Here is a 24,718-nt window from a genome sequence, read left to right on the forward strand (position 1 = left end):
CTAAATTTCGCTTTCCTCGAAGACTTCCTCGGTTGTCTCTCCGGTGGTGACCTCTCCCTCGCTGCTGTCGGACATGCTCATCTGGGGGGGTCCTGGGCTGGGCTCTGTCCTCTGCCTCCTCAGCACCTGCTGCACCTGCATGTCCCAGGGCTTGCTCACCTCCAGGCAGAAGTGGTGTTTGCTGCTGAGGTGCTGTTTTTTCCGTTTCTGTGAACATTTCCTGAGGTACTTGATGTTTTCCCCGAGGAAGCAGAGTTTGCAGCCGAAGGGATCTGCCAGCAGGAAACGGGACCACTGCTTCTGGAGCTCTGCTTTCACCTGAGGGGAGGAGAAAATAGTCTGGTCATGCTAATGGCAGGTGGCCACCTTGTAGTTCACTAGCACAAATACTAGTTGTATCTAACACTTCACTAGTTGTGAAGTGCTGAGCTTCCTGCCCCTTTGGGGTTCACCTTGCACCTCTTGGGGTCCTTGTAGGGTAGGAACAGCCTTGTTTGCTAAATCAATCTGAAGAGTCCAACCTCTTCCTTCTGACTTGGGAAAGCTTTTCCTCTGCAAATCTGATGTGTGTGAGAGCTCAAGTGACTCCTGTTTACAGTCTGCTGGAGTGAGGAGGAGGAGGAAGGCGCAGGGGCTGAGGAAACGAGGATCACGCAGCTTTGCCCAGGTGTTGTGGTGGTGTAGCTGGCTTGTTTTGTTAAAGCCTTTTATCTGGCAGCCTGATGGAAATTCTCTGCACTGAGTGTCCCACTGCCTGCACCTCAGGAGCCAGCACTGCAGAGGAGGACAGGCTCTAGCCCCGTGTGGAGGAGTGGGGCTTCCCCTGGCTCTGAACAGCAGCACTTTGGCCTGAGAGTTCAGCTGGACCAGGTGGTAGAAGGCCAAAAAAGCAACTTTTAACTGCTGATGAGAGCTGCTGGCAATTCTGTGCCCTTCACAAATGTCAGACAAACAGTTCTCTACTGCAGACAAGTGCCAGCTCTCTTTTTTATTTAAGTAGTTCCGAAATTGTCGCAGAAAGTCTGGGGTTTCAGCTGATTAAAGGACTGGGTTTTAGGTGGGTGACCATAAACCTCTAGTGGTATTTCAGACACCACTCAGGCTTCAATGGAAATACTTTGCATTTGAGTCCAAACCTGTGGTAGTTCTTGTTGTTCTCTTCACACAGAACGATTTTACCAGCTCAAAAGAACACATACATGCTCTCAATCAACAGAGCTGCTCAGCGTGTTCATCCTTCTTGGTGTCATTAAGATACTTTACTAATGAGCTAAAAACTCCTCTCTCAGCATTGTGGCTTACCTCTCCATTAGCAAAGCAATAGAGAACTGCTACCAAAAAACCCTGCAAGAGAAAGGGAATGAGAGGAAAAAGTCAGTGTGCAGGAAATACCTGAAGCGTTAATTTAAAGATGACATTAGAGTTAAAACCATAAATACAAACAGTGCTCCTTAATTTTCAGTAAGGAAATCAGCTGCCAGCATTTTGTTTTTAATGAAGTACACAGTCAGTTGTTTTTGTGCAGTTCCTTGGCAAGTGCAGGGCACATTTTGTGCAGATGCTGAAGAACAGACTGCAAAATCCAGTTTTATCCTCATTTTGCTACCACATAGTACTTTTTTCCCAAGCTATTGCTGTTATACTGTGACTGCTGCTATTTCCAAACGTGGTAAAAATAAAAAAAAATGCAGCTTGGTTTCTCATATTATCTGTATGCTTGTTTGGGTTTGTGAATGAGTCTACTGAGACAGATCTCATTTGGGTGCTTCTTACAAATTATTTCTATATTAAGTGATTAGTGTTAGTTCAAAGTTCAGCTATATTGAGTCTTTTGACCATTTTGAATTGCTGTTTTTCCTTTGAAACCGATTTAGATAAACACCTTAAAAAACCCTGGAGATATAACTTGTTTTAAACCAACCCCAAAATTATTCTTTCCATTTGCCTCTCTCTGTGTTTGATGTCAGACTAAAGCAGCTTACAGGCTGCATCTCAGCCCCACAGACATGCAGATTTATTCCCACTGCTTCAGGAAATGCCCTTTTTTGGAGTGTTTAAAGGCAGCTGTGACACAAGTTCTGATTAAGAAAATAAACACTCTGAGTCCCAGGACAAAGGTGCAGCTCAGCTGACAGCATTCAATTGTTCTCACACTGATACTTTTCCAGAAATGCTTCTGCTTTTCTCAGACAAAAGTTTAAAAAGAAATTCCCATACACAGAAGCTTCAACGTTTTTCATTACACCTAGCATGAACCAATAGCATTCTGAGCCTGCTGTTGATTTTCTAGCAGTCCTGAAATATTTGGAGTCATTAATTCCTTCAGCATATGTGCAGTAAGTAGGAAAAGAAGCAGTTTATCTGCAACACCAGTGGAAATGGGGACAGGAGAAAGAGCAAACAGAATTGCTTTTTAAAATACGAAAAATTGTATTTTATTTCTATCCTTTTTCATGCTTCATCTGGGTTATGGTAGGAAGATAGAATTCACTAGATTTAATAATAGATAATATTAAGTACAAATTGTAACATAATAATTACCTTGCGTAAGTATAATGTATTATCATCTAATATTTTAAATATTTAAATATATTACAATATATTATATTAAATACAAATCTGCTAGCTTAAAAAGCAACTTTTTATGCAGAGTTTCCCTGCTCCTGGATGCAGTTCTCTTTTTTTGGGGGGTAGAAAGTTCATGACTCTGCTGGGTGTGAGCTCTAAATTTGGCCTCACAGGCACCACAAGCAGAAATAGGATTTGAACTACACAGCAGTGCTGAGTCCTGTGCCTGCTAAGCCTGGTGACAGCCAGTGTGAGAAAGGCAGAGACTCACCAGATTAGGAGCTGCCTGTGGGAACATCCCTGGGCTGATTTCAGCTTGTGAAAACCTCTGTGAATCTCGTTCACTGCTGCAGGATCAGAGCATGCAGTGACAAGCAGAAGCACTGTAAAATCACACCAGAAGGTGGAAGACTTTGCTGATTATTTATATTTGATGTTCACTTTATACCCTGCTTTCTTTAGTGCTTACTCATTTTTCTCCCAATAAATTGATTTTCACGCTTAGAAACCTTCCTGATATGTTGTGACTTCTCAAGCACATTTCCAGAATTATCCCAGGCAAGTGAAAAATGAAGAAACAGAAATTCAGAAGAATGGTTCATTAGCAGAAACACCAGTAGGAAAGGACAGATGCACATGCAAGCCTCACAATTGTTCTTCAGTTCTCTTGAAAATGGCAACATGATCAATTACTCATCACATCACTGGGTTCTCTCCACCAGACACCAGTGGTTTTTCCTGAGGGTAACAGTTCCCATGCACAAGAGAGCCAAGATGTTTAGATTGCTCCACTTTCTAAAGCAAAGCACCGTCGTACCTACAGCAGAACTCCTATTTAGAATTTAATTTTGTGCTCCTAGAAAATGAGTTAAACCTTCAGCTGAGATCCCAGGGATAATTGTTTTTCTTTAACAAAACAGTTTAACTGCCTTTTAAAACTACTGAGAAGATTTACAGACTAAACAAATGTAATTGTGTACAGTTTATGTGCTTTTTGGCTAATCCCTTCATAAATAATGCTGCAGCTAAAAAAGAGAATCTGCAATAAACATTGGCTAAGATCTTTGGGTATTTTTTAATGGATCTTTGCTTCTAAAGCATGACATGCTGCCAAGCGCATGCATGTTTCTCTAAAAGGAATGAAGTTTGTGTTCTTTAGCAAGGATGAGTAAGCTGGTTTATATATCAGATTTCTTTGCACAAGCCAGTAAATAAAATCCTCACTTAAAATGATTCTGTGCTTTTAAAATAAAATCTAGCCACTGCAACCTCTCCAAGTAAGGATATGTCTAACCAAGGAACTTATACTCCAGCATTAAGGTCCCTTCCAACCCAAATAATTCCGTGATCCTGTGAACACCATGTCAGCAGGCTCCTTGGGGTTGTGGCTCTGCAGGAATTCTCTGCTGCCACTCAGGAGATTTTTCCCCTTAAGCTGCAGTGGCAACTTTAAAGCGTAGCCTCAATAACAGCATCAAAACACTGATGCATACATACAGCAGAGCACAGGTGCATTTATGCAAAGGTAAAAACCAAGGATTATCAGAAATCGTGGGGAAAGTGCAGCAATGCTCCGATGGCTTCATGCCTCAGGCTGCAGCAGTGGGCAGCACGTGTCAGAGCCGTGAATTACTGAGGAGCAGCCACTTGCAGCCAGCAAGGTCACTGGGGTTTTGCAGCAAATAAAGATCTGGGAATCGCTGTCCTGTTGCCCCAGGAAGATCAAGGCAGGAAGATACAGGTAAAGGACAGCTTTGCTGAGCAGGTTCATGAGTACTATCTGAAAAATTTATTACTTAGCAGGGCTGCAGAACTCAGACAAGGCTTTGTGCCAGTGTCCAGTTCTTTGGCTTGGCAAACTGGAGAGCAAATAGTTACTGGGAAGCACACCCTGTGCCTGTGCATGAGTGGCCATCTGAGAATCACCACTGAGGTCCAGTAACAACTCACTCTGGAATGTGGACTGCTTAGAGCTGGCTATTTTACTGGAGTGTGGCTCTTGTACCCCTTCAGTCTTGCAGCTGAGATCTGAGGGCAAGGAGCTGCCACAGTCACACTCCTTTCCTAACCTCAGGTTTCTGCCTACTCACACAGAACTGAGTCAGGGTGATTGAAGGTGACCACCTGTAAAACACTCCTGGCTGTATGGGTGAGAAACTTCTTTTCCACCTGCAGATGCTGGTCCATTTGTCTGTTCCATCCATGGGAGGGCTCTGACAAATTTTCTCCTTAAACTAACTGAAAATTGATGCATGTGTACAGCACTTCTGTGAGGGCACACGTAGGAGTCCACAGGGTCACTTTGCTGATAAGGTGAACAAACACATCCTTTAGAGCCCAAACCTTGGATGAGGCAGACATTGTCTTTGTTATGATTTTGGCTGGGAGTGTTTCAAATGGACCATTTTAATCCTGTTTCCAGGGCTTTGTGATGAGCTGTTAACTATTACCAGGGAGCAGAGGACACCTTGTTCCTGAAAATGTCAGACTCCTTTTTTTTGATGTTTGGGACTATTGTATTTGAGTATGCATTTGTGAGAGGTTTATCTTGTTACTGCAGTAGTGTATTTAGAGACATTGTAGGTTGGGGCATAATATTAAATCAGAATTCACTGTAACTGTGGTGAGCAGAATATACACTTGGATCTATGACCCCTAAAATAATGCTTGCAAAACAGTACTTACATGAAATGAGCTCATTGTCAGCTGAATGAAAAGTCTTATATGTCTTGAAAGTCCTTCCACCTGTTCATCAGTGATGAAGGTAAATGCAAACTCGTGGATCCCCAACAATGGAATCAGCACAAGTGTAGATCTTGCCAGTCTTAAAAAGAAAATATTCGATTGCTGTATTTTTTAAACATCCTTGGTGCCAAAATCAAAAACTCAGAGACAAAGGAATTATTCCAAAAATATGCCCTTAATATTCTAACTTCTGAATGGTAATAGCAGTTTTGTGATGTGAATAATGTATGTATAAACCTGTGGAAAGTCTAGTTAAAAGGCATGGGTAAATGGAATGTTTTCCATGGCACAATAAAGTGATGCCTGATTCTCTAGCAGGCTACAAACATAGTGCTAGAGGGTTTTTCTTCTTCTTCTTGAATTTTGGTGACAGAGGGAGAAATGTGTCACAGCAGCAGAGGCCAGAGGTGTGAGAGAAGAAACCTGAGAGCAGAGCTCTCACTGCACTGAAAAGGCTTTGTGAAAATGCCCACGAAACTCAGCACACAGGTGCTGACCTGCCTTTGCCTCTCAGATAAGGAAATGTCTGTGGAGCCGCTTTTCCTACATCATATTCTGAATATCCATTACACCTGGTGGTGGGAGGTAAATCTTTAAGGGCAAACTGGCAAGTTTTTGATGTGACAAAAGTTTTAAAAAGGGGCCAGGACTTCTGTGCCATTTACTACATACCTGTATTTGTAGTCATGAAAGGTCATTTGCTGAGCTTTCAGTTTGGAAATCAGCATTCTGAGGATTTTTAAGAAGATGCCAAAGTTAACCTTGAAGGAAAATACATATGGTTTACTTAAAATAAATTTTATGACACTAATCAGTTAACTACTAAATAAATGTATAATTGATATTAAACACTTGCAAAACCTGCCACCAAATAACTGGAATGCAGTTGTGATGAGGCTGGAATACAAGCAGGTTATTGTCACATACTAAATATGCAAAGCTGAGTAACTTAGCATCACCTTATTCAGCCTGACATATCATTTGATACGTGATCTCCCAGTATAAAATTACATCTCAATTTTTTAATACAGAACCCTGCTTCCTCATTTTTTGAACAAAACTTCATCCATTCTGTCATTTTACATCCCCCTTGATATTTCTGTAGTAGGAAACTGTACCTTAATTATTCCAAAATTTTGAAGGACAAAAATGGCACTAATTACAAAGAGCAAGGAGGGAAAAAAATACAGGTTATACAATTCTTACTGCGATGGAAAACAGCATTGGACCTCGGATGATCCACCAGATCCCCATGTGTTCATTTGTCCCCCAGCACCTGGAGAGTAATTTAAAGTATAGTTCTTTTCATAGAAATAAAAAAAAAGAATGCTCACATAACTTGTATATCTATTTCAAAAGGAACTTGATGAAGTTCAACTTTTTCAGGTGGCCCCCTAAAGAACTGGAATTGAACTAGGAAGAGTTTCACCAACAACTCTAATTGTATTTATTCTGAAGATCTTTCCACAGGAGTGTTGATAAAGGTTTTCCTAGACCATAAAGTTCAGAACTATCTGGAAAACTCAGTCTTTGAATCCACAAAACAACTGTACACGACACCAAAAATTCATAGTGAAATTCATCCTCCTTAAATTATCTATCTGAAACTGGAGACTGGAAATGAGTAAAGCAGGAATTGTGACCATGCTTCTTGATCTGCTCAAAGGGATGCTTACTGTTGCCTTGAAACTGTCTCTCTTTCTCCTGCTTTAACCTCCTAATTTGTCCTGTGCATATGTCTCCTCTTACTAATTAGCCGCAGGTTCTGTAGGATCTTGGCTTGTCATTTACAATTTACATGACATCTAACTCTGTAAGACCATCATTATGAATTGGATGTTGCTTATGATCCACATTGGCATTCCAAATAAAATTCCCAGGAAACCACAAAAAATAAGAGGAGAACAAAAGATACTGTACCTAAACCACAGAGTTTATGTGATGTCACCAACAGCACCACTGAAGACCAGGAACTGATGCTTACTAGTGCATGTTACTGTCACTGATGCCCTCACCAACCACCAGCTTTCAGTGACTATCAGGTTTTGTCATTAGCCTCCACTACAATTTATTTTTTTTTTTTTACAAACTGGCAGTGAATTCTAATTAAACTCAAAGTGTAGACGGTCTCCAAGGAAAGCACTGGTCTCCTTTTCGTACTGACAGGATGCTCTCCATGAAGATGCTGATGCACAGTTTGCTTCACGTGAATGGATGAACATTGGCTGCAATAGTTTTCACTTCAGGAGCAGTGAAAGTTCATTCTACTCCTTGCTTTATGCATAAGTAAATCTGAGAATTCCTAGAAGAAGTTTGATGTAAAAGTACTAAAGGGAACCTTGAAAATATAACAAGTATCAATAGGTGCTGTATAATCTTACAATTTTCTTGTGTCAAGTACTGCCCAGGGCAAACAGAAATCAGCTAAGCAAACAGAAATCCAGTATTCCAAGGCACATTTTATTTAGCAACCTACCCAGTGTTCTCCAGTTTGGATCTGGTTATTCCCCAAGGTCCCACAAACAGGATTGGAACAACTGAAAAGGAAAGAAGAGTCAATCACAGCCCAGCTTGTAGAAGTGTGTGGTGCAAAGATTTGTGCTTTTCAGTCTTCTATTGAGAATTGTACAGAAATCAACTTCACCCTGGCTTTCCCCATTTGTAGTTCAAATACAAAATGACGTTTCATGGTGTAGTTGAATCTTGCATTTTCAGACTGATAAATACATTTGCACACAAACACACTGCTGATCTGCTGAAATCTCCTAAATTTCTGACCCAGGGAATTCGAAGTAATTGGCACACGAGGCCTCGCAGACTACGTCAGGCAGCAGTTGTTGAACCTGAAAGGAGTTTTCAGTCAAGGTGTGGAATGCTGCCTGGTTAATTAAAAGAGCTGACAAAGGATTGTTTTCCTGGACCCCTTCAAGAGAATCCCCATCCCCTTATTGTTGCCCCCACCCCTTCCTGGAGATCACAGACTGCAGGCTGAAAAAAAAAACCCTAAAATAAAGGATTACTGAACTATTCCAATGGACTACGAGTGTGCAAGCACAAATCATGAGCTACAAGCAGGTGTTCCACTGGATTTTTAGCCCAGTAACACACAGGAGATTTTCTGGTGGATGTGGCAGAAATTAAAGGAGGTGTGGGACACTGGGACCAGAACAGGGACTATTCAGGATCCTGAGACACTGGCTAAGGTCATGGAGAAAGCTGGAGTGTGGCAACACAGGGAAAGGACCAGAAACAAAATACTTTCCAAGAGAATAGATTTCTGAGTAGGTAAAAGGGGGAAAGAGATAAAAGGAGTCTCACTTGGGTAGGAGGTGGTATTGGTGCAACAAGAGGGTCTGCAAGAACAACTGGGGCGTGGAGCACTTGGGAACAGAACTATAGATCCAGGGGAATACGAGGTGGTCTCATGAGGAAAGGTGACACCCGGGATGATGAGGTGATGTTTTCAAAGGCAGTTCCTGTGCAGCAGCTGAGGAAGTGTCAGTGTGAGCCCTGGTTCAGCCCTGCTGCCTCAGCAGCAGTGGTACTACAAATATCTGTAAGACAGATGCCAGATCTCCCATCTTAGCAGTGATTGTAATAAATATAAATAAAAAATTAAGCTACTGAGTGGGGAAAGCCTTTAGAAAATTGGTGAATATGATGCAGGTGTGCAACCAATAGAAGAGGACCAGCAGGCAAATTATCAATTTTATTAATACTCGTATGGTAGGGAGCAAATTTCCTAACAGACTTGTCCATTGCGATCTGAACAAGGAATGAAATGACTAATCCCTATTCCAACAAGCTGGTGATCAAAGCAACAAAGGGATTTAGAGAGGTAGGAAGCATGATGAAAGAATGAAACAACATTCATAACCAGCATGAAAGAGAGTGGTCTTGGAGCACCAGCAACCTGTGTGCTCAGAGAGCCAATGTAGCACAGGGGTCCTTTAAAGAGGAACGTGAGGGGGAACAGGGAAATCAAGGCGTGGATGGTGAGAAAGACCCCCAAAAGTTACTACCTTTAAATTGTCTTTATTTCCTGGATAATGCCTGAATTATAAGACCTGACTCGTGCAGTGTTTCAGATTGTCCCCCTGACTTACAGCACACCTTAGAGCTTTCAGGTGAGCTGAGAGGGGGAACATCTAAATGAAACTTGCTGATGTGTTGGCATTTTCGCTGTGGAGGTGCTCTATTACAAAGGAAGGAAATGAGGTAGGAAATGCTGGAGGTACCATAATATTCAGTGATGGCAATATACAGTCAAATTTAAGGAAATTTCTTCTTGTTCTGCCCACCAGGCACCTGTTTTCTTATGAAACCATTCCCTGATTTCCTGTACCTGCAGGTCAAACCGAACTGCAGCCAATGTACCACTGCTGACAGATCTTCATTTGCAGTCGCTGTCTTCAAAACTAACAAATAAAACAGAATTCAGATTTTTTTTTTTTTCTTCTTTACAAAATATCCTCCACTGACTCAGCAAAGCACCACATAATCAGGACTTGTAAACAGGTACAGACTTACCCCATCCTATCACAATGTATGTCTGCAGCAGTCGTCTTTCAGAGAGTACCACAGTTATCAATAATGTGTGCAGATAAATTCCCTCTACCAATAGCCAGAAGTAATTTGCCCCAACAAAGTAATGCATGAAAAACTGGGCAGTCCTGCAAATGACTACCATCTGTGGGAAGGAGAGACCAGGAATCATTGTAAATATAGATGTTGTGGTCTGCATGTGAGAATTTTTACTGATGAGCTATTGAAGTAATGGTCATCATTAACATCTTGCAGATAATATTCCTTGTTGACATGGGCAACTTCTATTCCTACAACATCAAACAAGAATAATTTATTCACAGTTGTCACGAATGAGATGTTGTTAAATAAGTGCCAAAAAAATGCAGAGATTTCTTTCTAAAAGCTACAAGGTGTGAATTGCCTTGCTTAAGTGGCTAAATATTACAAATTAATTGATATGTTCTTTCTATACAAGCCTTCACATAAAATAAAATCTATTACAATCAGGATTTTATCAACAAAATTTCAGCATCCAAATCTCAACTAACAAACACCTCAGAACTTGATGCTGTAGGGCAAACTTCAAAAACTGTAACTGTTACGACCACTAGAAGCACACATTTACTATTAGCTATGAACATTACCTCTGGACTGAGGTAGAATATCCATCCAGTTTCATCATTTGGTCTTTTTGAGTAAATCTTGTAGTAGACAGTGTCCTTTATAAGAACCGCTGCGGCACGCAGGATAAAAGATGCAAATAAATTCATGTGGATGTAGTTTCTTGTGCAGTGAAGTTTTCTGTGGGAGAAAAAAAAATCATGTATGAATCCTCTGGAATAGATCTAATTTGCAGAAATAAGATTTTTAAAAATCAACAAAAACCCAGCAAAGCAACTGTTGTATTCATGTTGTTCCCATCAATGGATTTTGCTTGGAAATTGCATTTTATCGCTCATTAGAAAAATACAAGTTATTTACATGGAATCAACAGAATGGTTCAGGTTGGAAAGGATTTGAATGCCCATCTCATTCTATGCCTTCTGCCATGGGCAGGGACACCTTCCACTATCCCAGGTTGCTCCAAGGCCCATCCAACCTGGCCTTAAACACGTCCAGGAACAGTTTCTCTGCATGACCTGTGCCAGGGCCTCACAGGAAAGAATTTCTCCTAATATCTGATCTAAACCTACCATCTTCAGCTTAAAGCCATTCCCCCTTGTCCTATCCCTCTGCCTTTGTCCAAAGCTCATCCCCAGCCTTTTTGTAGCCCCTTCAGGTACTGGAAGGCTGGAAGGTACTGGAATATTGGAAACTAAATAATAACTGCGATTTCATAAAAAGAAGCATATGAGAATAGGACTGTGTCCTTTTAAAATGCATGTGAATTTATACTAACCTGAGTAAAGAAAGTATAAGCAGAGCCAATACCAGTGAGATGAGAGAAAAGTAATACCCTATAGTGTATAACAGCTGTAGTGTGGTAAGTAGTTTATGTTCTTCTTCCTGGGAACAAAGAAGACAAGTATGTTATGTAGGCAGGGGGACAGAGCAGAAACACAGCTCAGAAACTCTGGGGTTCACCTTCTTTGAGTTGCAAGGAGCCAGGGGAGGATTCTGATCCCTGCTCTCTGCACTGCCTTTTGAAATCGGGGTCTGACAAAGACACTTGCACCCAGACTTAGTTTCTTTTTAGATACAAAGGCACTCACAGACTACTCCCAGCCTTCTCCTCCACAAACACCATTTGCAGTCCAAATCACAGCTCAACATTGCCGTGATTCCATGCACCAAATGGCTCCTGGTGGGTTCACAGCTGCAGAGATCCTCTCACTGAACCTGCACACACAGGTGCACTGCTGGGTGTGTGGCCTGGAGACAGAGTTACTGCTCAGCTGTGTCTGTACAAACCTGAGAGTCAGCTCTGTCTGGAGACATTGAAACAGACTGACTTCCATCTTGCGTTCAAAGAAAAAAAAATTATTAAATTAGAGGTATCTTGAATGTCTCTGAATGACAAATAGGACCTCGGAGGAGGAAGGGAACCACTCACACTTTCACAGGTGATCATAGAACATCCTGAGTTGAAAGGCACCCACGAGGATTGTTGAAGTCCAACTCCTGGCCTTGCACACATTTCCTTTCAATCTGCCTAATTTAACACTTCTTTTTCCTAAGTTTTTTCTATTTTAGCTGCTTATGTCTACCTCTCATCTAGTCACACTTCTGGCCCAAGGAAAGCATCTCTGAAGAGGGAATGTGAGATACAGGATATGGGACTTTCATAATCCACACTTGGCCTGCAGAGGTTTTCTTGGAACCTGTGCCTTTTCCTCAGGGAGTTTGCTGTTTTTCTTGTTCTACTACTCAGCACCAGGGGCTTTAGCACTGTCTTCCTGCCAGTAGTTTTCTCTAACAGTTTTATGCTAGTGAGCCATGCCTCTCTTGAAGAGGGTGAAAGGGCCCAGGGAAAGCAGTGTGGGTGCAGGAGATTCCCAGCCATCAGTCACTCTGTTCCATGGAAACATTCCAGCAGGCAAGAACCCTGTAAAAAGCTCAAGTTATCACCTTGGCTATTTCAATTTTGCAACACCAAAGCACATGCAACCAAGCAGATTCCTCTGATGTGTGCAGATACCAGCTCTGGGTTATTCCTAACATCTTGGGGGGGGTTCCATTAAATAAAACAAACAGGTACAAAACCCCCTTTAGTGTTGGTAGGAAAGCTAGTTAAAGCTTTCAGAGAAATTGTCTGCTGTCACACAAGATGAAATAATATGTCTTGCAGAAACAAATTTGCTATCCAGAATGGGCAACAAACCCTGGAAAACACTCGTAACTTACGAATATTTATTGCATTTGAAAGTTTGGAAATTCATGTACTTACTATATAAAGAGCTTAGTAAAAACATAGTAATACATGGAGGTACTGAACTAATCATGTTTCATGACTAATCAGTAAAGCAGTGTTACTTGATAGAGTAAGAAACAGCACTCAGTCAGTATTAAAAAGTAAAAAATAGTGGTAATAGTGCTTACCTAAAAGACCTAATTTTGACATCTGCTAAGCTGAACTCCATGGCAAAAGAAGTTTGGCTGACAAAGTCCAGCCCCTGGGCTGATGCAGTATGAGAAATACAGGAAGGATGGCATTAGATTAGGGTGAATCCTCCAGTCTCTGACCAGCTAACTTTGAAATAACCAATTAACAGCTCATTAAATGCTAAAAGGCTCTTTAACTGCTGGAAGGATCAGAAGGGAAGTTGCCTGACTTTGATAGACTAAAGCGATTTGGGGAGATGCTGAGATGTTCCCTTGCTTGACAAGTTGCAGTTTTCTTCTATTTTATTAGGAGAAAATCAGCACATGTGAGCACTGGACTCCAAACAGAAAATTACTTGTGACATCTAAAGCAGGAATCCCCTTCTTTAATATTTTCTCTTCTGCCTCTTATAAATAAAATTACAGCTTTCCATCTGGTAATTTAAATGAAATCTGAAGATCCTTTGCAGGTATTAAATGGAAATGTTTTGTCAGTTACTCAAGAAAGGTTTAAGAAGATTAAAGTATTAACCGTAATATAAAACATACTTACATTTTTTTGGAAATGATTTTTCTCAGAACATTCTGAACTATCCCGCCAAATGTCTGTGGAATTTTCCTTTGTTTGCCAAATCCCTTCATCCAAGCAGACTCTGTATACATGTCCTACACTTCCTGAAAGTAAACAGAGTTTTAGTTGGAAAGGTCAAAATAGAGATTTCATTTTTCATACACGTTTGAAAGATTTCTGCCTTATACCCCCACAATAGAGTCCACACCACCCATACTCAAAAAAAGAATAAAACCCACTTTTCTTTTGTCTTTGTCAATGCATTTTTCATATTTACATGGGACAAAGTCGGAACGTAATCTAGCAGAAATAAATTCCCAGAATGTACCTGGTTTTTACAATACAGTACATCCAAAAGAAAAGCCTACATCTCACTTTATTCATTTTTCCTCATTAAGCTCATGAATGGGTAATTCATTGACCAGGTTGTGCAGTCAAAAGTGCACAAGGATTTGACTGGGGAATGATCTTCCTCTGTAACACCTGGTGTTGCAGGCTGGTGTTTTATTTCTGTGCTCTGGGGCCCTTTCAGCACGTGGGGTGAACTGATGAAATTTTCTTGGTTTTCACTGCATCATCCTAGTTTATATTAATTAGGAATTAGCATCAGAGGAATGGTATGGGGACCCTGGTTAGTGTTTGTTTCATGTTGTCCTTAACAGCTGCCATCCATTTATTTCTAATCAGACCTGAGCTTTTTTGATCATTTTCGAGTTGAAAGTGTTTAAGGGTGGCAGCAACAACCAGAACATCTTGTTTAGCTCAGGGTAACTGGTGCTGACAGAATTGCTTTGGGAGCAGTTTGTTGTGATGGAGCAGGAGCTCTGTATGAATACTAGACACTGAGAAAAACCTTAAACCTTCCATGAAATGGGACCAGAAATCTTGCTTTTGAAGAAGTTCAGAGAAGAAAAAAAGAGTCTCCACTCCACGGAGGGAAGATGCTTTTGTTTATTACAGAGAGCTGGGTTTGTTCTAAATGGTTGGCAGAAGCAGTTTGGGAGACTAGATAGAAGCTTGGCCTCTTACTGCTTATCAGCATCAAAAAAGGACAAATGATATTAAAGAACAAACCATGTGTGGCTTGGCCTGGAGAAAGCTGGGGTGAGCAGCTGGTAGCAGTCTCCCATAAATTAAAGGACTCAGGCAGAAGTGGTCCCTCTAAGTGGTATGAGAAAAGCAGCTAAGAAAGGCTGTTTAGCAGCATGCAGAAATGCTGGTCTGTGGCAGTGCCCTTTCATTTCTTTAGGAGAAAAGGAATGTTGTTTGGTCTTCAACAGTTTTGCTGCTGAAGATGTTTGGTGGGGTTTTTTTGACAAGTTGCAGGTTTTTTTCTATTTTATTAGGAGAAGATCAGCACATGTGAGCACTGGACTCCAAACAGAAAATTACTTGTGGCATCTAAAGCAGGAATCCCCTTCTTTAATATTTTCTCTTTTGCCTCTTACAAATAAAAAACCAGCTTTCCATTTGGTAATTTAAATGAAATCTGAAGATCCTTTGCAGGTATTCCCCCATTCCTGAGCCTCCCTGCTGCATTCCCTGCAGGAAAAGGCTGCTTGGAAGGCTGGTTTGCTCACCACACCACTTGGCTGGTGGTGTGCTGCAGGCCACTGGAGGGGTGACAGCTCGGAATGCCGCTGAGTTTGGCTCGTCCAGGTTTCTGGGAGAGAGCTTCGTGTCTGGGATCAGTGGGGACCCCAGAAGCTGAAGCTCAGAAGCTGAACCCTGAATCTGTTACTACGAATAAAGCCCTGGCAGGATGGTTACATGACCTGGCAAATGTTGCTTTACCACAGACAATACGGAGCTGTGGTGAGCACAGATGGAGAAAAAGAGCAAACAAGCATTGAAAATGATTTTGTGCCTCAGTTCAGAAGCAGTAGAAAGAGGTGAGAGTCTTTCTCACTCATCCACTTCGGAGGACACTCGGGCAAGATAGACAAGCACCACCTGCCCTCCAGCTGAATTCCTGGCACACAATCCAAGACAAGTTAGAACTTTCACGTTACCATTTTCCAGCCATGGCAAATATGAAGGACAAGGAACAGAGACGTTTCCTGGGGGTGAGTATGGCCAGCAAACAAACTGGTCAAACGTCCCATTGCAATGTACTCCTGGGGAGAGAAGCAAATACAAGTTTTACAAAAAGTTGTCCAGGCAATGGGCAGTCATGGAAACCATTCTGTACTGTTCCAGGTAACCTGCAAGCTACTCCAGAGCAACAAGATGCTGCAGATAAATGTTGTGTATTCACTGTGCAATGCTCCATGCACAGAGCAGAAACGGCTGCTGCCCTTGTTCCCTGAGTCCTGAAGGCTTTACACTCTTCACTGTGAGAGAAGTTTATTGCTTAAAATCATGAGGAGGCTGAGGCCAGACCTCACCAGGGTCTGCAGCTTCCTCTCGAGGGACAGAGCAAGGGCAGCTCCGATCTCTGCTCCCTGTGACTGGGACAGAACCCAAGGAGCGGCTGGAGCTGTGCCAGGGAAGTTTAGGTTGGATATTAGGGAAAGGTTCTTCCCCCAGAGGGTGCTGGGCACTGCCCAGGCTCCCCAGGGAATGGGCACGGCCCCGAGGCTGCCAGAGCTCCAGGAGCGTTGGGACAGCGCTGCCAGGGATGCCCAGGGTGGGATTTGGGGTGTCTGGGCAGGGCCAGGGGCTGGATCCATGATCCTGTGGGGCCCTTCCAGCTCAGGATGTTCTATGATTCTCTGATATTATAATTGTGTGATCCTGAGGCCTCTGAGGTCCAAATGTAACAGATCCCAGCCATGTTACCCCTCACTGGTTTGGGTACATGCAGCAGACTGGTAAATGGAAGACATTCCACCTTTCCCAACCCCTGTGACGCCAGTTCTCAGCTCAGACCACCTCTGTCAGTTTCTCACAGTGACTCCTCTTAGCCTTTGGGCAATATCTCTCATTCCCAGAGATAATACCAGAGGTTGTATCTCTGGTAACATCTCAGACTAACTCAGTTTTAATCTTCACAGGTATCACATCACGCACAGGACTTAAGGTTAAGATAAAACTTTTGATAATGCCAAATTGAAATGGTGCAGTCAGGTGACAGCAACATAAAATAGAATGCATTGATGTCTTGGTTAATTTCTGTCTTTCTTTTAGGATAAAGCCAAAGTTCTTCTCTCTTAACTTTAATGGTTTTGCTCATCCTAAATGGTTTTGCAGAAGAGTATATCCTGCTTTATTTGCCATAGCACTTAGCAATACTTTGAGAAACCTGTGTGGGAAGAACACAGGGAGCAAGAAAGACAGCTCTGTGCTATCTCACCAGCATTTTTGGGGGTGTTTCTGCTGAAATACAGAGCACAGGATGTGCATTCTTACTTACTCTGCTGTACCTTTGAGGCTAAGCATCGGTGTTATGACCCATGTAGCTGTTAACATTTATAGCTGCACCTTTATTGCTCCTTTCCCCAATTTCTGATCAAGGTTTGCTCAAGCGTCAGTTGGGGAGACTGCCACGAGAAAAATACCTTTTTTTCCAATTTCATGGAAGCTGAAGTTCTGAGTCCCTGTAGTTCTCTTGATCCCCTACTACAAACTACTGCCCTCTGATATCTTGCTGGGGTCATCTGGCTTAGTTCTGATTGCCACGAAAGCCATCATTCATTCTCTGCTTCCCTGGGAAAATACAGTCTTCTTTTGCATCACGCTAATGTTTTCTGCACACCAGGTTATTGACTTCGAGATGCTCATTAATGTTCCTCCTTCTTTCCTGTCAGCATTAGTTCTATGCTTTGCTTTCCCTGCTTTCCACAAAGTCTTTTGTCCCCCTTGCAGTTCTCATCAGTGTCTCCTTGCCTCCTTGACTGTAGCGACATAGTAACTTATGGAAACTTATTTTCTCTGGTTTTCTGTGTTTTCTCCTTCCTTATTTTCCACAAACGGCTCTGACTTCTGACACCTCCCACTTTGGAGTCACCAACAGATTTGGTGAGGGTGCTTTCAATACCTGCCTACAGCCAGTGAGTACAAAACAGGGAGCACAGATCCACTTTTCATCTCTCCTTGGTGAACAGCGGTCATCTCTCTCCCAGCTACATCCTGGACTTCTCCAACTACTCAAACCAAACCCGTGCCATCCCTTCCTGAAGACAGACACCTAGCTGAGCAGAGTTTATACATTTAGGAGTGAAATAATGACAGATTGTGAAGTTCCCTTTTGCCAAACAGCGTAAAACTTTGAGCACCCAGTCAAAGGTGGGAGGCATGGATTCCGGAGAAGGCACTGCAGGTATGCTGCTCTTCATCTAAGAATCCAAAAACCACAGAGAGAGGAGAATAAAAAAGGGACTTCAGGCCAATATTTGTGCCAGGTGAATTGTTCTACATTTAGAACTTAGGAACAGACATACACTTGTGTGAAGCAAGCAAGACAATATTTGCATATTCATCAGTGTTACTCCATACATCTCTTCATTGTTTCATTCCTTACCACCATCCACAGATGTTTCCTGCAGCATTTTCAAGCATTCCTGTTTATATTTGTTCCATCCAGTAGTGGTTTTCTCCAGCAGAGACCCTTTGGCCTGGGAGTGAAAATACGGTACATGAGAAAAATCAGGTAGAACCTTTTAGACCTTAATGGCAAGTTTCCTTCCATTATAAGCAATGAGAGGAAGAGGAGAGGAGAGGAAGAGGAGAGGAGAGGAGAGGAAGAGGAGAGGAGAGGAGAGGAAGAGGAGAGGAGAGGAGAGGAGAGGAGAGGAGAGGAGAGGAGAGGAGAGGAGAGGAGAGGAGAGGAGAGGAGAGGAGAGGAGAGGAGAGGAGAGGAGAGGAGAGGAGAGGAGAGGAGAGGAGAGGAGAGGAGAGGAGAGGAGAGGAGAGGAGAGGAGAGGAGAGGAGAGGAGAGGAGAGGAGAGGAGAGGAGAGGAGAGGAGAGGAGAGGAGAGGAATGGAGGAATGGAGGAATGGAGGAATGGAGGAATGGAGGAATGGAGGAATGGAGGAATGGAGGAATGGAGGAATGGAGGAATGGAGGAATGGAGGAATGGAGGAATGGAGGAATGGAGGAATGGAGGAATGGAGGAATGGAGGAATGGAGGAATGGAGGAATGGAGGAATGGAACTCTTACTTCTCCAGGAGTCATAGAATCACAGACACACAGAAAGCTTTGGGTTGGAAGGAAGATGAAAGATTATCTCATTCCAACCCTCCACCATGGGCAGGGACACCTTCCACTGTCCCAGGTTTAGCAATGGCCAAAACCAGAAGAATTAAATGCAGAACTGCTTGGTGATTTGGGCTGGTGAAGAAATGCCCGATTAGGAGCAAAGTGGTACAGAAAGGATAATGGGAGCTGCTGCTTACGGCTCAGTATTGGCATGATGACTTGATCATTATTTCCCCATAGAAAAGAACACCAACCTAAGCACTCTCTGTGCAATAAGCCCCCATGTCTCCTGAAACCAGGGCTTTGAGAGGCCAGAGGCAGGCCAGCAGTCAAAGATCACTGTTACTAGAAGTCGCCAAAAATGAGAAATTCATTACTGGTTGAAAATGTTGCCAATTGCAATGAGCAAATTTTGGAGAGCAAACAAAATGTAAGTTTTCTAAAACAATCTTTCTACTAAAAGATGCCTTTCAATTCTCCAGGAAAAGTCAATTTCTTTTTGTCTGGACTTTTCTTTGAACCTGCCTTTAACACATCTGTGCTTGTCCTAATGTTGTCTGAGCGTGGTGATGTGCCAAAGGCTGAGATGTATAACCAGAACAATATATGGCTGTGAACTTCACCTTTGTTCCTTTAAACCTACGGTTTGTTGGCTTTTTTAAATAAAGAAAATAATATTTATTTACTTTCAAAACAAGAACAGTGTTCTTGTGAGCTAGCTCTTACGCAGGATCACTGCTTCATGCACGTTTTTATTGTGTAAAATGTTGCCAGCTCAATACTCTGCTTTTAGTCTCTCAACTAATTTCCAGACACCCCACTGTAAGTTAGAGGGAGTAGAAAGACTACAATCTTTCTTCCATGGATGGGCTTGCAAGATAAGGAGAGAATATTTACAGCAGCCATGAGAAAGGAATGCATGTTTCCAAAATAAAAAGCATCTTGGCATTTCCCTCATGTAGGCCTCAAAATGCTGGGAGCCAGGGGAGATTCTTCAGATACTCAGGGGTCAGTGAACCTCGTTTGAAGAGGCAGAGACATGGAGATGACGCATTTGTAGAGAAGACTGCTTGGTTTAAGGAAGAACACTTCAATTTCTAATAAACAAATGCGTTAAACAGCCAAGGAAATACAAAGGAAACCTCACAGTGGCTACCTGGCAGCTTGTTTGGTTCCATTCCTGGAGATGAGGCTGATACACAGTCATGAAGAAGTTCACTCAACAAGAGTGAGGAGCAGTTTGGGCCTAAGCAACAGTTCCACATCACTTCCTTGTGGAATTGTCCATTTCCTCAAATCTGCAGGCACGGTCAGAAAGCCAATACCTGGTCACTATTGATGTCAATACTTGTGAGATAAATTTGTTTTCTACCATAAAACTTTCTGGTGAAAAAAATCAAGTCTACATAAAATCAGAGCTGCAGCTGACAAAAAAACCAGTTAAGAGCTGTCAGCTGACCTGAAAAATTAATTTTAAATACAGTTAGAAGGACATATAAAAAAAAAAATAAATTACCTAATCAAAATGGAACATTTCACAGAGTAGCTGTGGCTGCCCCAAGTGTCCTTAAGGGTTGATCTAAAAGACTAAGAAATCACCTTAGGTTTATGATTCCAAAGAAATAATAAACAGATACTCAACAGCAAACCATGATGACTTGAATGGCAGCAACTTGTGAATTGATCATCAGATACTTACATGGGGACTGCCAATAAAAATAGGCTAAAAAAGGCAAACTTGCTGTTTGTACACAGCTATTCAGTGTGCAGGGGCCTCCACTCTGGGGAAAGGACATAAATATAGAGAAAGGCTGAAGAATGCTGGCAGTGCCTGGGAATGAGGAAAATCAGCTCTTGTTCCCTTCTTGGTTTGAAAGATTTTGATGCAGGTGCCCCAGGGAGAAGATTTGAGTCTTTTCCGCAGTGGGACATCCTGTTAAGCCTTTTCTGTATGAACTGAATTAGAGAGTTATTTACTGTCCTGTGACAATCCGAGGATGTCCCGAGCTGCAATGGATACACAAGGATCGTTCCAGTCCAGCTCCTGGCCCTGCCCAGACACCCCAGCAATCCCACCGTGTCCCTGAGAGCATTGTCCAAACACTCCTGGAGCTCTGGCAGCCTCGGGGCTGTGCCCATTCCCTGCGGAGCCTGGGCAGTGCCCAGCACCCTCTGGATGAAAAACTTTTCCTGATATCCACCCTAAACCTCCCCCGACCCGGCCTCCTGCTGTTCACCTCGAGTTCTGTCGCTGGTCATGAGAGTGAAGAATCTTTTCCTAATATCAAACACAACCCTCCCCTGACCCAGCTTCATGCCATTCCCCCTGGGACCTGGGGCACAAGAACGGGAATCTTGCACGGTACCTCTAAGCCGCCACCAGAAGGCAAAGCGAGTAGACTGGGAATAAAGGAACAGCCTTTAGAGGGAAGGTAAAATGAAGGGAGACACCTTGATGTTCTGTGTCCATTGAACTGTGTGAAAAGGAGCCAACCAAAAGTCAGAGACAGGCTTGCCTCTGTGTCCTGGCATCTGTGTCCCCGTGGTTCTTCAGAGAGCGGCGCAGGCTCCCTCAGGAGGAGGATGGTCTCGAGTCTGGGTCAAGGTGAGGAGCACAGCAATCACTGCTGAGATTGTGGAGGCTTTTTCTGGGTTTGTCATGTGGGAGGAGACAGCTCAAACAACAGAACTGCACAATGGTTTGGGTTGGAAGGGACCTTAAAGACCATCTTGCTCCAACCCCCTGCTATGGGCAGGGAACCTTCCACTATCCCAGGCTGCTCCAAGCCCCGTCCAACCTGGCCTTGGACACTGCCAGGGATGGGGTGTGGGTCCTGTGGCTCTACTCTGAGCAGACCCAGCAGATACCTCCCTGCAGCTGGTACAGGTCATGATTACAAATCCCAGGAAGGTTTTATTATGATCTGAGTTTTGGGTTAGATACAGTGCAAGTTCCATGCAAGTTCACACAAACTTTCAGGTACATTTCTCCTGATCTCAGCCAGTGGAAACTCAGCTTTTGATCTGTAGCACGTTTCAGTTGCCATTCAGCCACTGCTTTTAACCAGGACTTCTGACTCAGGAAAATTAAACTCCAGGGTCCAACAAAGAAGCTCAGAAAGTCCATGACCTTCTGCCCTACGTTGGACATGATTTCAGGTTGTCTGAAATTTTTTTGGTGACAAAGGAACTGCCTCAGCCCTCAAGCCTCACCCCCACTTGTGCTGAAGCTCACCCATAAGGAAATTTAATCAAAATTCCCTGGAAGTGTCTGGCCATTTATTTAGATTGCTCAGCACCCACAAACTGCACCAAGAAGACACCACTCTTTAGAAACATGTTGGATGCAGAAGCAAATGCTGCCTGAAGGTTTCATTTAGGAAATGGATTACATATGGTTGCAGACTGGTTTAAATCTAAATTTTTCATAACTGACCACTGTACAGTCAGGATTTCACCCTTTTAATTTTTTTATACTAAGCTAGCAATGCAATGAAATATTTCTGTTTATTCGGACTACCCTCTTACGGACAGAAAAAACCCCTTCAATTTAGGCATAAACTAAAAATAAAAGCTGAAAAATATTTACTCATTCTTTCAGCCATGATCCAGGTTTAGTCTGATGGATAATTTTTCCTATCTATAGAGGTTTTTGCTAGAAAATACAGATATAGTGATTTATGACCGTTGTTCCTTTAAATGTTTCTTTCTTATGAAATAAAATATAAAGAAACACAGCACATATTTCTTTGAACAAGTTGCAAGAACCACTACGACAAATTAATTCACTGTGATTAGTCTAGCAAAGCTTTCATCTCACAGAAGTGCTTGGGAAATTTTCTGTTAGCATTGATGGAACCAGTGCTTTGGCCGAGGTGTCTCCCAAATCTGAGAGTTGTTTCAGTTCTATAAACAGAAGCTCTAAGCAGAGAAGCTCTGGATTTGAATGATACAAAAATATTAGGAATATTTTCTTAAAAAAACCCAAAAGATTTGTCTCCTGGTAACTTTTTCTTTATAAAAATGTTAGGAACACAGATATGGGCTCTACAGCACACACAGCTGCAAACCCACTTTCTCAGGAATCCAAGAAAATGAGAATAAGTGGATATAAATACCATATTACTTTCAGTTTAAAGTAAGTCTGTTTATTGCCCTAATGCCCACACTCTGCATAGAAATGTACCCTAAATATATGTGTGAATTTTATTCCGTTAAATTGAAATTTACCAAATATCAGTAGTTATTTAAAACATTTATTCAAATCTAGATTGATATTAATAAATAAATAATAATTACTAAAAACTTACATGAAAATTTTCTTGAAGTGAATTCCACTGAGATGTTTTGTCATTAAATACCTAAACCCCCTCCAAATTATAAGGCAATATGGAAAAAAGAAGTAAGCATTTAGAATTTTGTATAGATTTAGGGAAAAAACCAAAATGGCTTAGTGGATCTGTACAAGAAATAAAGGCAGAAATCTCATCCAGATTTATTTGCTTTCTGTAGGACTGTGAGGTGCAGAATGAAACCAGTAATGCCAGTTTTCACAAACTGGAGATTCAATGCTCACCCTTCACACAAAGGCTAAAAGGCTAAAAGGTAGTGCCAGAAACAAATCAAAGCTGGGTTTAGAACAGAGAAAGAACAGTAGAAAATAAAAATGATCCATGATAGTGTTGTTATCTGGTAGGAAAACTGAAAACCAAATATAATTGAATACCAATCAATATTGGTACGAAAAGTGGTCGTGTAAATGGTTGTAAACGTGATTTATTCACTTTACGAATGAGGATTAATAGAATAAAATTGTAATGAATGACCTGGTCAGGGAGAGTTAATATAAAACTTTGCAGCTTTGCAGCCATTATTTCTCATGACAAATTTGTAATAAAAAGCAATTGTTATGTCGGAAGGATTGTTGGTACAAACACGCTGCTTGTGGCAGTTAAAATGCTATGTGCCAGGAATTCACTGTCCATTATTAATTATTGAATTAGCTTACCTGTTTCACAAGAAACAATATCATGATAGAGCTGGCAGATGTTGGAGGTATCCTGGACCAGAGTCCCATGCTGGAATAGAGAGCAAAAAGTGTCCCCATGCCCGTTTGAATAAATTTGTCCCCAGTATGTTGCTATTTCACTCTACTACAGATCAATTATATCAAAAAAAAAAAAAAAAAGAAAATAGAGAGAAGTGAAAAGCTCTTCTTTTAAGAATGCCACTGTTCCATGAATCTTCTTTACAAGTAAGTGAGGAAGTCTCCTGAAGTGTTTTGCCTTGCTAGACTCCAACTACGTCTTGGTTTTTCTGATTAAAGGCAGAGAGAGCTTAGTCTAAACTTCACAGCAACTCTGCTTACTGTAGCCTGTCCATTAGCCAATAAGAAGTCAGAAAGCTATTAAAACATTAAAGGGCTGCTCCTGTTCCTTGAAGCTCCACAGGAATTTTGCCAGTGACTTTTCCAGAATGCAATCCAGCTCCACAAAAACACACAGATGTATTTATACACACCTCATGAAACCAATAAACGACACCTTAGGACACAGAAAAACTTTGTGTAGGAAGCTCGCTGGCTCTGGTTGTCTGTCAGAAAGCAGCTGGGTAATAGGTGGTTTTATGCTTTTTGATGGTATTTTGTCAAATATGCACAGCCAGTGCAGGATCAGGGAGAATCTATACGTAAAAAACCTTATGTTACCAGCAGTTAAAGTTTTACTACAGTTCAGTGATATTCAGTGTTTCTTCAAAGCCTCAGTTGCCAGGTGGATCGTGGCTGCCTTGGTGTTACCTGCATGCATTCGGTTTATTCCAGCAAAACTCACTGCAGATAACACTTTGCTTGAAGGAATTTCCAGCTAATCTATTTGCTCCTCTCTTATTTTCTTTCTTTTTTTCACAGTTTGACAGAACTAACCAATAAATGCTCATGCAATACATTTCTCCTATGAAACAGAGCATTCTTACATGAAAAATTTGACTTGAAAGTTGTGGCACCAGCACTGCTAGGGCGTGAGCAGAAAACTGTCTGTGGAACATCTCAGTTGTCAACCAGAAGGTATCTACGGTTTCACAGGCCTCAAAATATGTTTAAATAAAGCCATATGCAGATTACTCA

General features: G+C 42.0%; 1 protein-coding gene across 1 annotated transcript; it reads right to left on the minus strand.

Annotated features, from left to right (window-relative positions):
- Positions 1-23,701, minus strand: GLP2R (glucagon like peptide 2 receptor; the record flags this gene model as incomplete). The annotated part of the gene is made up of 13 exons (XM_082294191.1): positions 1-318; positions 1,303-1,344; positions 5,254-5,392; positions 5,986-6,074; positions 6,520-6,589; positions 7,790-7,850; positions 9,844-10,003; positions 10,485-10,641; positions 11,240-11,346; positions 13,436-13,557; positions 15,466-15,570; positions 17,916-18,009; positions 23,603-23,701. 13 exons carry the CDS (start codon positions 23,699-23,701, stop codon positions 1-3), a joined length of 1,563 nt encoding a protein of 520 aa, XP_082150317.1.
- Positions 23,702-24,718: the final 1,017 nt, after the last annotated feature.

The sequence above is a fragment of the Coloeus monedula genome (genome assembly GCF_965178545.1).
Source record: "Coloeus monedula genome assembly, chromosome: 19".
NCBI lineage: Eukaryota > Metazoa > Chordata > Aves > Passeriformes > Corvidae > Coloeus > Coloeus monedula.